General features: G+C 49.4%; 1 protein-coding gene across 2 annotated transcripts in view; it reads right to left on the reverse strand.

Annotated features, from left to right (window-relative positions):
* Positions 1 to 13,495, reverse strand: part of sfxn5a (sideroflexin 5a) — a 44,211-nt gene that overhangs the window by 29,355 nt on the left and 1,361 nt on the right. For both annotated transcript variants that reach the window (XM_079262599.1, XM_079262600.1), the window contains exon 2: positions 4,113 to 4,181. In XM_079262599.1, coding sequence (XP_079118725.1) covers positions 4,113 to 4,181 — 69 coding nt within the window. The remainder of the gene's footprint in view (positions 1 to 4,112; positions 4,182 to 13,495) is intronic.

Genomic DNA, 13,495 nt, shown 5'->3' on the forward strand with positions numbered 1-13,495 from the left:
ATCAGGACGAGGAACCACTTCACCCAGAGGAAAAGGAAAAGATGTCTCTGAGCAAGATTACCTCCCCCAGCTTTAAGGTGAGAAATGAGTTTCCTGAAACGGTAATAAGTAGGTTTCTGCAGCGTGAGCGCTCTGATGCTGAGCAAAATACAGTTGTTTTGTTCCAATGAGTTTGCCATCTTGTGTGTGTGCTTGCATTTTTTTTCCATCTGGTTTTGGGGTCGTGTGTGTGTGTGTGTGTGTGTGTGTGTGTGTGTGTGTGTGTGTGTGTGTGTGTGTGAGAACGATAGCCTTCCTGTCCTCCACTCTCACCATTAAGGGCAAGTTGAGGCAACGCCTAACCCAGTAAGGTGTTGTGTTTAAGATCAACATCCCAGGAGTTACCTCTGCTATTACCATCACCAAAGAGCTCGCTAACAGCTTCATTACCCAGAGCGCCGCAGCTCTGATGGCTGCATGAGCACAGTCACCGCAACACATGTCAGCCCTGTGGAAATGTTGCAGGGAGCAGCGTTTGTCACACAAAGATCACACGCAGTTCAGCCAGGAAATTAGTCTCATTAAATGATGGAAAATGAGCTCTGGCATTTTAAAAAATGAGACGCTGATTATTTCTGTCATACACTATCATCAGTCATTGTTATTGTTGTAGACTGGTTCCTCACCGGGTGTTAAAGTTACAAAATTATGAACCAACATGTGATACATAATAACCTATCCTGACTTATTTCACAAAAACTAAACAAAAATAAAGAAGCATTGCGTGAAAAAACTAGTAAGCCTGACTGTTTCCATAGCAGTTAGTTACCTATGCATCAGATGCACTTGATCACATGATCAATCATCAGTGTGATTAATCAGTGTAAGCTTTTAGCTGTTTGCTGGTCTGCAGCATTCAGGTCTGTGCCAATGCCAAGCCAAAGAAATAAATACCAGCAATGATTTAGAAAAGTGTAAAATGATGTTTATTAATCTTTTACCTTGTTCTGTCCAGCCTCACAGCGGGCAGAATGAGGGTCCGGCTGCCGTGTTGTGCTAAACAAATGCGCTTTGCCAAGAGAAGCTTTATGGAAATAAGGCTCCTCTTGATACATCATAGTTGTTTTTATTTCTAAATTAGTCAATTTGTGAATTTAAATATCGATTCTGGACCATAATCATAACTCCATCCATCCATCCATCCATCTTCTGCCGCTTATCCGGGGTCGGGTCGCGGGGGCAGCAGCCTAAGCAGGGAAGCCCAGACTTCCCTCTCCCCAGCCACATTTGCCAACTCTGCGGGGGGATCCCGAGGCGTTCCCAGGCCAGCCGAGAGATATAATCCCTCCAGCGTGTCCTGGGTCTTCCCCGGGTCTCCTCCCAGAGGGACGTGCCTGGAACACCTCACCAGGGAGGTCCAGGAGGCATCCTGACCAGATGCCCGAGCCACCTCAACTGGTTCCTCTCGATGTGGAGGAGCAGCGGCTCTACTCTGATCTCCTCCCGGATGACCGAGCTCCTCACCCTATCTCTAAGGGAGAGCCCGGCCACCCTGCGGAGGAAACTCATTTCAGCCTCCTGTATACGAGATCTCGTTCTTTCGGTCACGACCCACAGCTCATGACCATAGGTGAGGGTAGGAACGTAGATCGACTGGTAAATCGAGAGCTTCGCCTTCTGGCTCAGCTCCTTCTTCACCACGACAGACCGGTGCAGAGTCCGCATTACTGCAGACGCCGCACCGATCCGTCTGTCGATCTCACGCTCCATCCTTCCCTCACTTGTGAACAAGACCCCGAGATATTTAAACTCCTCCACTTGAGGCAGGACCTGACTCCAGACCCAGAGAGGGCAATCCCCTCCCCGAGCCGTCACCTTATGGTGGTGGAGGGGTTTGTGCGTCCCGAAGATCCTAGCAGCTATGTTGTCAGGGGCTTTATGCTTCTGGTAGGGTCACCCATGGCAAACAGGTGTCTAGGGGAGGGACCAGACCAAGCACGGCTCATCGACCTCTATGATGACGACCAACCTGGGCATGAATGTTCCCTTGCCCAGACGTGGGTTACCGGGGCCCCTCTGGAGCCAGGCCTGGAGGCGGGGTACGAGAGCGAGCGTCTGGTGGCCGGGCCTTCGCCCATGGGGCCCGGTCGGGCTCAGCCCGAAAGGGTTACATGGGCCCCACCTCCCGTGGGCTCACCATCTGCGGGAGGAGCCGTAGGGGTCGGGTGCAATGTGAGCTGGGCGGCAGCAAGGGGAAGGGACCCTGGCGGTCCGATCCCCGGCTGCAGAAGCTGGCTCTAGGGACCTGGAACGTCACCTCTCTGGTGGGGAAGGAGCCTGAGCTTGTGCGCGAGGTTGAGCGGCTAGATATAGTTGGACTCACCTCGACGCATGGCTTGGGCTCTGGAACCAGTATCCTCGAGAGGGGCTGGACTTTCTTCCACTCTGGAGTTGCTCATGGTGAGAGGCGCCGAGCAGGTGTGGGCATTCTCATCAGTCCCCAGCTTGGTGCCTGCACGTTGGGGTTTACCCCGGTGGATGAAAGGGTAGTTTCCCTCCGCCTCCGGGTGGGGGGACGGGTCCTGACTGTTGTCTGTGCTTATGCACCGAACAGCAGTTCAGAGTACCCACCCTTTCTGGAGTCCTTGGAGGGAGTGCTGGAGGTGGCTCCTTCTGGGAACTCCATTGTTCTGCTGGGGGACTTCAATGCTCACGTGGGCAATGACAGTGAGACCTGGAGGGGAGTGATTGGGAGGCATGGTCCCCCTCCCTCTGAACCCAAATGGTGTTTTGTTATTGGACTTCTGTGCTCATCATGGATTGTCCATAACGAACACCATGTTCCAGCATAAGAGTGTCCATATGTACACCTGGCATCAGGACTACCTGGGCCGCAGTTCCATGATCGATTTTGTAGTCGTATCGTCGGACCTGCGGCCACATGCCTTGGACACTCGGGTGAAGAGGGGGGCGGAGCTGTCAACTGATCACCACCTGGTGGTGAGTTGGCTCAGATGGTGGGGGAGGAAACCGGTCAGACCTGGCAGGCCCAAACGTGTTGTGAGGGTCTGCTGGGAACGTCTGGCTGAGTCCCCTGTCAGAGCGAGCTTCAACTCCCACCTTCAGCATAAGTGTGTGTATCAGCAGGTTAGGGAATGTGAGGTTAAAATATCAGAAACAAATTGTGTTCAGTGATAAGCGTGGTTGTACCACTGCAAAGGTCACAGGCAGACCAGGTGTGCCTCAAGACCCAGGGGACCAGGGAACCACCAAGCACCTCCATGGACACCTTGTAGTCCCTGAATCAAACATCAACTCCTCTGTATCCCAAAGTAACCAATCAAATGTGAGACCATCTGTCTGACTTTCACAATGGCAACGGTTACATGATGATTTTTAATTCAGAATTAAATAATTTAGAATTAGCTTAATTCTCCTACGAGTTTACATAAAAATAATAATTCCAAATGAAGGTTTATATGAAACACGTCCTCACTTAATTCCTCTTTAGAGCGGCGGGTTGGGAAGGGTTCTGATTGGACAGAGGGTAAACCTGACGTATGACGTATACCGGAAATAAACAAAGTTGCTCCCTGCTTCTTTTCAGTCCTAACTTGTAAAAACTGCATAATAAATACCAGTTTTGCCGCTATTTTTATTATAATTTTGAAGTAGCAGCTCAACAGGAGCATACTACTTCACTTTCTGCAGCAACTGAGAAGGAGAAGAAAGACAGACCACCGAACACAGGAGGCAAAACAACGCGTGTCATCGGGACAGGACAAGGTAACGAGCATGCTCAGAACGACTGGAGTTAACTTAGAGCGGAACTTAGAGTGGGACCTTCTGAAAACTGTCCATGTGTGAACGCCTGCAGGTCTCAGAGCGCTGAAGCAACCTTTGATCAAAAAATGGACTAAAATTCCTCCATTTTAGTTTTCTACACACTGCTTCTGCATTTAGGTTCAGTTTATGTTAAATAAATAAAGAGGATTTGCACTGTGTCATCTGTTAATGGTTTTCTCATGACAAGTTACCTGACATATTATGTAAAACATCCTTATGTAAAATCTCAACATTGAAGGATGTATTACTTACTTTTTCATGATTACCTAATGAATCTGTTTGTGTACCTTTGTCACGAAGAGTGTGCTGGGGTCAATCACATCCAGAAAGTGCCTGAACCGTCCAAAAAATGTGTCCTAGGAGAAAGACATACATAAAACTCAAAACTCAGTAAAATAATCAACTTTTTCTCAATATTACTGCATTATCATCAGCAGAAACCAAACATAAGGGAATACAAGCACCTGCAAAGGTTTTAAACTTTGTGTTTATTCAACCCACAAAATGTCTAAGTGAAGAAAATGTAACTTTCTGTCCGCTTGGCAGCTGATAGATCTGTTTGTCTGTTTAAACACATGTAGCCGAAGCCGATTGTGGAGAGTTTGTTCAGGAAGAGCAAGGAAGATCCCAGCTGTCTCCCAGCAAACAGCGATATTAGAGCCCGCCAGCTGTTTTAACACACCAGGTGGAGCCTCCTCATTAATGCCTCTGGCAAACTGTTTCCTATCTGCATCTTTTCGAGACCCAAATCCACTCACGCCCAACGCAATTAATTCCTGTAATGACTGCGCCAGAAATACCTTTCGATCATTTATTCATCGAGGAGCATACGGAACCGTTTCGAGATGCAGCAGCACACCATGCGGCTACAACACACACACACACACACATCCCTCCCTAACCGGAGTTTAATTACACTTATTGCTAATTTGGATGGAAATCTGGTTTCTGACTCATTTCTGCGCCTTGTGACTGACTGAACATATGGATGGGTGCTGAAAACATGGCATGTGGGAAAAGCTTCTGAAATCTGTTAAATTCAATTATTCTCCAGTCTGAGCTGATGCTGGTGAACTGGGAGGGTTTTACCTTCACTGCTGGGGCAACAGTGGTTTCATCTGTGTCACACTGTATCCTAATGACACAGTTTTTACATGTGAAGAGCATGTTGGCTTGATTTTGCAGTAGCTGCACATCTACTCACCGGCCATGATGTTGGGTACGTTCGCCCAATGGCTTGTTAATATAAATATCTAATCAGCCAATCACATGGGAGAAAATCAGTATATTTAAGTAAACAAACATGGTCTAGATGACCTGGTATCATTCAAACAGCACATTATGAGGTAGAAAGGTGATTTAAGTAACTTTGAACATGACATGGTTGTTGGCAGGGCCGGATTAAAAGTGCAGAGGCCCTGGGCCCAGAGTGTTCCAGGGGGCCCCTTCACCACCGCAACATTGTGAAAATTGTGAATGATACACTTTGAAATGACTTTTCTAACATCTCTCAGCCAGTGGTACCAATGGCAACACACTACACACTGTGGTGTACCTATCTGGCTTTTATGTATATTTTGTTTAATGTCCAAACTGCTGGTGTATGCCCCACATGGGCCCCAAGTGGGCGTGGGCCCCTGGGCCTGTGCCCATAAAGCCTATTGGACAATACGGCCTTGGTTGTTGGTCTGAGTATTTACTGGAATTTTCTCTATCTCCAGGATGTACAGAGAAGATTTGAAGAAGAGAAAATATCCAATGAGCAGCAGTTGTCTGGACCAAAATATCTTTTTGATGTCAAAGGTCAGAGGAGAATGGACAGACTGGTGGGACATGATAAAAAAAAAAAAAAAAAAGATAACAGGAAGTGAAATAAGCACTGGTTCCAACCATGATATGCAGAATATCATCTCTCAACTCACAATGTGTGAATATGGAGCAAAATGTCAGGAAGGTTTCCAAGTCTTTGTTTAATCTACACTGCAAAGAATTAATGCAGTTCTGAATACAACAGGAGGTCCAACCCAGTATAACCAGATACAGTCATCCTCATATTTGTTTATACCCTTCCGTTAAAGAAGAACAAAAACAGCTAACTGTGAAATAAGAAGAAATTGACAAAAGTAATAAATAAAAAATAATTATGAAAATCATTACATTATTTTCTCATTTTGGTTTTATAGAATTTTTTTAAAAAAGGAAACAAATACGATAAAATGATTGTTACATCACTCATAAAATGATATTTAGTAGAAAAATCATTTGATATTTCCACTCCAGTCAGGTGTTTTCTGTTCCTCTCAGTCAGATTTCTGCACCTGTTGACAGGTATTTTGTCCCACTGTTCATCAGAAAAGACCCTGACCTCTGAACCCATAGACCTCTATGATGACGACCAACCTGGGCATGAATGTTCCCTTGCCCGGACGTGGGTTACCGGGACCCCCCTCTGGAGCCAGGCCTGGAGGTGGGGTACGAGAGCGAGTGTCTGGTGGCCGGGCCTTCGCCCATGGGGCCCGGTCGGGCTCAGCCCGAAAGGGTTACATGGGCCCCACCTCCCGTGGACTCACCATCTGCGGGAGGAGCCGTAGGGGTCGGGTGCAATGTAAGCTGGGCGGCAGCAAGAGGCGGGGACCCTGGCGGTCCGATCCCCGGCTGCAGAAGCTGGCTCTAGGGACGTGGAACGTCACCTCTCAGGTGGGGAAGGAGCCTGAGCTTGTGCGCGAGGTTGAGCGGTTCCGGCTAGATATAGTTGGACTCACCTCGACGCATGGCTTGGGCTCTGGAACCAGAACCCTCGAGAGGGGCTGGACCTTCTTCCACTCTGGAGTTGCTCATGGTGAGAGGCGCTGAGCAGGTGTGGGCATTCTCATAAGCCCCCAGCTTGGTGCCTGCACGTTGGGGTTTACCCCGGTGGATGAAAGGGTAGTTTCCGTCCGCCTCCGGGTGGGGGGACGGGTCCTGACTGTTGTCTGTGCTTATGCACCGAACAGCCGTTCAGAGTACCCACCCTTTCTGGAGTTCTTGGAGGGAGTGCTGGAGGGTGCTCCTTCTGGGGACTCCATTGTTCTGCTGGGGGACTTCAATGTTCACGTAGGCAATGACAGTGAGACCTGGAGAGGAGTGATTGGGAGGCATGGTCCCCCCCCCTCTGAACCCAAATGGTGTTTTGTTATTGGACTTCTGTGCTCGTCATGGATTGTCCATAACGAACACCATGTTCCAACATAAGAGTGTCCATATGTACACCTGGCATCAGGATTCCCTGGGCCGCAGTTCAATGATCGACTTTGTAGTCGTATCGTCGGACCTGCGGCCACATGCCTTGGACACTCGGGTGAAGAGGGGGGGCGGAGCTGTCAACTGATCACCACCTGAGTCCCCTGTCTGAGTCCCCTGTCAGAGTGAGCTTCAACTCCCACCTTCAACAGAGCTTCGAACATGTCCCAAGTGAGGCGGGGGACATTGAGTCTGAATGGGCTGTGTTCCGTGCCTCTATTGCTGAGGCGGCCAGCCGGAGCTGTGGCTGTAAGGTCGTTGGTGCCTGTCGTGGCGGTAATCCCAGGACTCGTTGGTGGACACCAGCAGTGAGGGATGTCGTCAAGCTGAAGAAGGAGTCCTATCGGGCCTTCTTGGCCTGTGGGACTCTGGAGGCAGCTGATGGGTACCGACAGGCTAAGTGGCATGCGGCTTCGGCTGTCACCAAGGCAAAAACTTGGGCATGGGAGGAGTTCGGCGAGGCCATGGAGAAAGACTTCCGGACGGCTTCGAGGAGATTCTGGTCCACCATCCGGCGGCTCAGGAGGGGGAAGCAGTGCTCCATCAATACTGTGTACAGTGGAGGTGGGGAGCTGCTGACCTCAACTCGGGACGTTGTGGGTCGGTGGAAGGAATACTTCAAAGACCTCCTCAATCCTACCAACACGTCTTCCGATGAGGAAGCAGAGCTGGGGGACTCAGGGGTGGACTCTCCTATCTCTGGGGCTGAAGTCGCTGAGGTGATCAAAAAGCTCCTTGGCGGCAAGGCCCCGGGGGTGGATGAGATCCGCCCAGAGTTCCTTAAGGCTCTGGATGCTGTGGGGCTGTCCTGGCTGACACGCCTCTGCAGCATCGCGTGGACATCGGGGGCAGTACCGCTGGATTGGCAGACTGGGGTGGTGGTCCCCCTTTTTAAGAAGTAGGGCTAGGTTTCTAGCCCTACTGTGGACCTGGATGGGCCAGCAGCTGGAGTTGCCGCGCAGCGGCGGGGCGAGGTCGCTGGCGGGGGATGGGTTGGCGGGCGTGACTCCGTAACGGGCGCCTGTGCCGCCGTGGAGTGGGCTGGGTCCCGGGCTCCGGTGCCCGGGGTTGTCCCCTGTCTCTTGGGGGTGGGGGGTCGGCTTGTGCCGGGGGGGGGCTGGGCTGACCTGGACCTGCCGCTGCGGCGGCAGGCAGGTACGTGCTCTGGTGCCTGGTTGCAACCCTGGGACTTGTTGAGTGGGGGGTGTTTGATAGTGTGGATGGGATGTGAGTGTGTATGGAGGGGTGTGTGTAGGGGGTGTGCGTTGAGGACTGGTGGCGGTACATAGGTATGTGGATGTGTGTGGGTGGGGAAGTGTGATGATGCGTGTGTGTGGGGGGTGTCGTGGTGTCTGTGGGGGGGGTAGTGCCGTGTGTGTAGGGGAGTGGGGTGATGCGTGTATGTGGGGAGTGGCGGTGGTGCATGTATACGGGTGTGGGGGGGGGGGGGGGAGGGGGGAGGGGGGGCGTGCTGTCTGTGTGTGTGTGGGGGGGGGGGGAAGGGGTGTATGTATGGGGGAGTGGGTGGTGCATGTGTGTGGTAGGTTGGTGGATAAGTGTAGATATGATGGATGGGAGTGGGGGAGATTTGGATGTGACGTGGGGGTCAGGAGGATGGTTTTAAGGGTGGGCTGAACGGGTGGCTGGGTGGACCTGAATGTGTCCGGAAGTGTGTGTGTGTGTGGCTGTAGGTGTGTGCTGAGACAGTGTGAAGTGCCGATGTGTGGACAAGGGGGGACTTCATGTCCCCAGGTGGGGGTGTCCTCTGTGAGTGAGGGGGCGGTGGACAATCGGTCTGGGATTCCCCTTCTGCCGCCCCTCCTCTTCTTTGTCCTCATGCCCCCCTTCTGCGTGTGGTGAGTTGGTCCCCTCTTGGGTCGGTGATGACTCTCTGGTTAGAGTCGCCGAAGGCTCTGGTTACGGGGATGGCTGTCCCCGGCTTGTCCTGGTCCTTGGGGGGCCCTGGGAGTAGGGGGCATGCCCAGTGCCGCGGGCGGCTCACCTTCTGGAGGAAAGCTCACTTTCCTCCAGACTTAAATCCCTCAACCCCTCTTCCTCCCCGCTCCCCATCACACACAGGCAGGGTATTGGGAGGTGTGCACGTGGCGCTGGGTGGTGAGAAAGGCCATCAAGGTGGTCTTGATCGCTGCACCCAGCCTCGGCTCACCTCCCAGTTTTAATTACACTTAGACACCAAACACCAAAACACTGACGACTCACATGATTAGGGGGGGGGGCATGCGGTGTATGGTGGGCGGGGCTGCTTAGGTGGTCCCTCTCCCAGCACCGCGTGGCACTTCCCTCAATTTTAATTGCAACTAATACATACTTCACAATCAGTCATAAGCGGGGGGGAGGCAGGGACGATAGGGTCTTCTCATGCCCCTGCTCTCGGGGCTTTACTGGGGGGGGGTACGGGTGGGGGAAGAGTGCCGTCCATTAGGCCTAAGTCTGGGCTGGCCTGGCTGTAGGAGGGTTGTCGCCGGCCCTGGGGGGGTGCTGGGTCGGCTGCATCTGTGGGGTGGTGGGGGGGACGCTGGGAGTGGTGGGCGGTAATTATGGGGGCCCTGATCGGGGCCATCCTGTCCTCTGCCCCCTCTGAGGTATCTCACATGGGACATGATGGAGGGGTGAGGTGAGGATGTGTGGGAGTGGGTGTATGGGGTTACAGATGGATGGTGGGATGGCTGGGGGGGGGATTAGGGTTGGGGATATAGGTGGGTAGGGGATAGGGATGTGTGAGGATGAGTAGATGTGTGTGTGGAGGGGTATGTTGGCGCGTGGGTTGTATTGGGGTGTGCCTGTGTTGGAGGAGTGAGGGTATGTGTGTGTGTGTGTGTGTGTGTGTGTGTGTGTGTGTGTGTGTGTGTGTGTGTGTGTGTGTGTGTGTGCGTGTGTGTGTGTGTGTGTGTGTAGGGGGGGGTGTATATGCGGAATGGGATGTGTGAGTGAGGGTGAAGTTTGGAGGGGGGCTATGGGTGGTGGAGGGGTGTTTGGTGGGGCATGTGTGGTTGGGTAGAAGTAGAGGGATGGGGTGGCGGGGTGTGAGCGTGTGTGTGGGGGGGTGAGCGTGTGTGTGGGGGGGGGGGGGGGGGGGCGATTGGGGTTCGTGTGACTTGGTATGGGTGAGTGAGTAGAGGTGGGGTGGGGTTGTATATGTGATGGATGATGTGCATGGATTGCAGAGGGTTGTGTGGATGGGGGTTGAGAGGGGAGTGCGTGTTTGGGGGGGGGGGGGGGGTATGCATGTATATGTGTGAGGGGAGTGCGTGTTGGGGGGGGGGGGGGGGGGTATGCATGTATATGTGTGAGGGGAGTGCGTGTTGGGGGGGGTATGCATGTATATGTGTGTGTGGTTTGGTGGTGGGGGGGTGGTGTCCTGTACCCGGGGGCGCAGCTGGTGCACTGGGGTTCGACCTGGCTGCCGCTGGGTGGCGGTCTGGGGATCCTGGTCCTCCGTCGGTGTGGGCTGTACCCTCTGCCTGCGGGGGCGGGGGGCTGCTCACGGGCTCTTGGGGCCCTGGGGCCTGCGCTCTGTCTGCCCTAGGTGGCCGGTGCCCGGCGGGATCGGCCCTTGCCGGCCTGGGCCTGCTGGGGCCTGTTCCCCCTGACTGCGGGGGACTCTGGTTGGGGACCTCCTTCGCCACCTCCTGGGCAGATGCATGGCTGGCTCTGGAGTGGGGGGGTTGGGATCTGTACCTGGGGGTGACTGTCGGTTACCCGGGTCTCTGGGTTCTCCTGGCCTGCCTCTAGCCCTAGGCGGGCGGGGTCACATTGGCATGATCACTCTTCTCTAAACACGTTCCACTCTAAATGTTCTGCATGAATGTTCTGCATGTGTCACAGTCACTGAGTCATCCAGCAAGTTTATTCATTAACAGCAGGTACCTCTCTTTCTGTCTTTTTGACTTAACTTGCTAGTTTCTGGTCCTCATGATTGTCAACGGTTTTGTTCTCCACGAATCTAGAGTTGGCTTGTGTGGGTGGGTATGTGTGTGTACTTATGTGTATGTGTATGGATATGTATATATGTATGCATATGTGTGAGTGTATGTGTATATGTATGTGTATGTGTGTGTATGTGTATATGTATGTGTATGTATGTGAGTATGTATATGTGTATATATGTATATATATATATATATATATGTGTGTGTATGTATGTGTAAATGTATGTATGTATATCTATCTTTATGTATGCATGTATGTGTACATGTGTGTGTATGCATGTGTATGTATGTGTATATGTATGTATGTATGTATATATGTATATATATAATGTATGTGCGAGTGTATATACATATATATGTAGGTGGGTATGTATGTGCATATACATGTATGCATTGATCTCTTTCTTTTGTTTGTTTTTTTTTTTTTTCTGTTCTCTTTTCTGTTCTCTTTCTGCCCCTTTCCTGTCCTTTCCGGTCGGGTCCAGCAGCATAATCTCTGTAATACAAACTATTATCCAAAACAAATTGAAAAATAAAATAAGAATCAAGAAATACAAGGGGATCATTACATCTACAAAAGTTCCCCTTGGCAAAATAAATTTGCTTAGCAGAACACAGCATCCAGAACATCAGTCTGCTTGCTTAAATGCTGGACAAGACAAAAAAAAAAAAAAAAAAAAAAAAAAAAATGTTCCTAAGTGATGCAGTTCAACTGTGCACTGACTAGAGAATTAGGAAGCAGGTTATTTCTAACATTAATATCCCATGGAAAGAGCTGTCTCCATTATTTACAATACTGTTAGTAATTTATGTAAACGCAGTTTACCTGTTAATATCACGCAGTGCAAAACATCAGTCAAGATGTTGATACAGTTATATTAATGCTTCTATTAAATAATTTAAAGGAATCTGTAACATTATATGTACATAAAAGTAGGATTTGCCATGTTCATACGTCGAAAAGAGCAGAAAGGTTTATTTCAAAGTACTTTTGGTTTTAGGTAAATCCAAGACAATCTTCTTGCAAAAGAAAAAAAGTTCAAGGAAATATATAGAAATGGTCATTTTATTAGTTAAATTTTAAAAGCATAAACCAATGGGGCCCAAGTCCAGTCCTTGAGATCTACTATTCTGCAACCTTTAGATGCAACCGCTGTCCAGCACAGCTGAGTCAAATAGCTGAATTCTTCTTCTGCATGTCATCCAGCTCTGCAGAGGCCTGCTAACGAGACACTTATCCGATTCAGGTGTGTTGGAGAAGGGTTGCACCTAAAAACAGCAGGATAGTAGATCTCCAGGACCGGACTTGGACACCCCTGGCATAAATGATCCTTATATTTGTTAAAATAGAGTTGAGATACAGCCCTGTCTTGACACCATCTGTAGGATGATGTTGGGTGAAACACCTGGACAAAAATCCAATACAATCAGAGATGATGAATGCAGAATGGAGTGTTGTCAGTTTCAACATTTCATATCAAGAACACAACAGAAATAAAACTAGATTAAAATTAATTTATGAAAAAAATGTAACTGTTTCATCAGGTGACTCAACATCGCCATGCTTTGATAGTCAGGTCACTATTTAGGTCTTGACCTCATCATAAAACCTTGTAGCACAACAAAAACTGAGCAAGCTACAATTAAATTGAATGCAAAGAATTTTACTCCAAAATTTTCTACACAAGAACATTGTAGTAAAGCAAAATAAACAATGTATAAGAATAAAGAATAATAAACGGAAATGTGTGACAAATAGAACACAAATGAGCTACATCAGTGCAAATTTTAGTAAATGTTTTGGATAGAACTTAATGGACACATTTCCGTGAATAAAGCGTGTTGGACGGATAACATGATGGCCATGATGGCACAGGTCACGTGGAGGCAGCCTGGAGCATTTATACATAAAAAAGAACAACTTACCACTGTGACTCGATTCTAATTGTACATTTAGAAGAACCATTGAAAATAATTTAAAAATTAAACTCAAATTTGAGAGACAAAACTACTCAGACATTGCGCAGGTCTTTTGTTTTTCCTTTTGTCATTGTTGTAACTTAATGTGTTACCTTCAGGTTTTCTGTGGCAGTGTTAGTGCATATCAGTAGACATGTTAATTTAATAAAATGATATTTTATCAGTTCACATTTCTGTTGTTTATCTTTAGGGAGCTGGTGCAGACGGTCTTGGGCTGATCTGGATCGAAAGCACTACGACAATATTAAATCACAGTCTACATTTTTGTCTATTGAGACTAAAATTTTCTCTAAATTTTGGCGTCAGGGTAAGACAGAAAGTCTCTCTTGACGCAAATTTTAGAATTAAACTTTTATTTGACCCAACAGCATTGTGTGCACGTGCCTGTTATGACCTGTGCACAAAACTGAAAAGTTACTGTAAATTTTGACAGCTGTTGTTTCCTCTGGTGTTGCGTTCAA

This window comes from Telmatherina bonti (assembly GCF_933228915.1).
Source record: "Telmatherina bonti genome assembly, chromosome: 22".
In the NCBI taxonomy this organism is placed as follows: Eukaryota; Metazoa; Chordata; class Actinopteri; order Atheriniformes; family Telmatherinidae; genus Telmatherina; species Telmatherina bonti.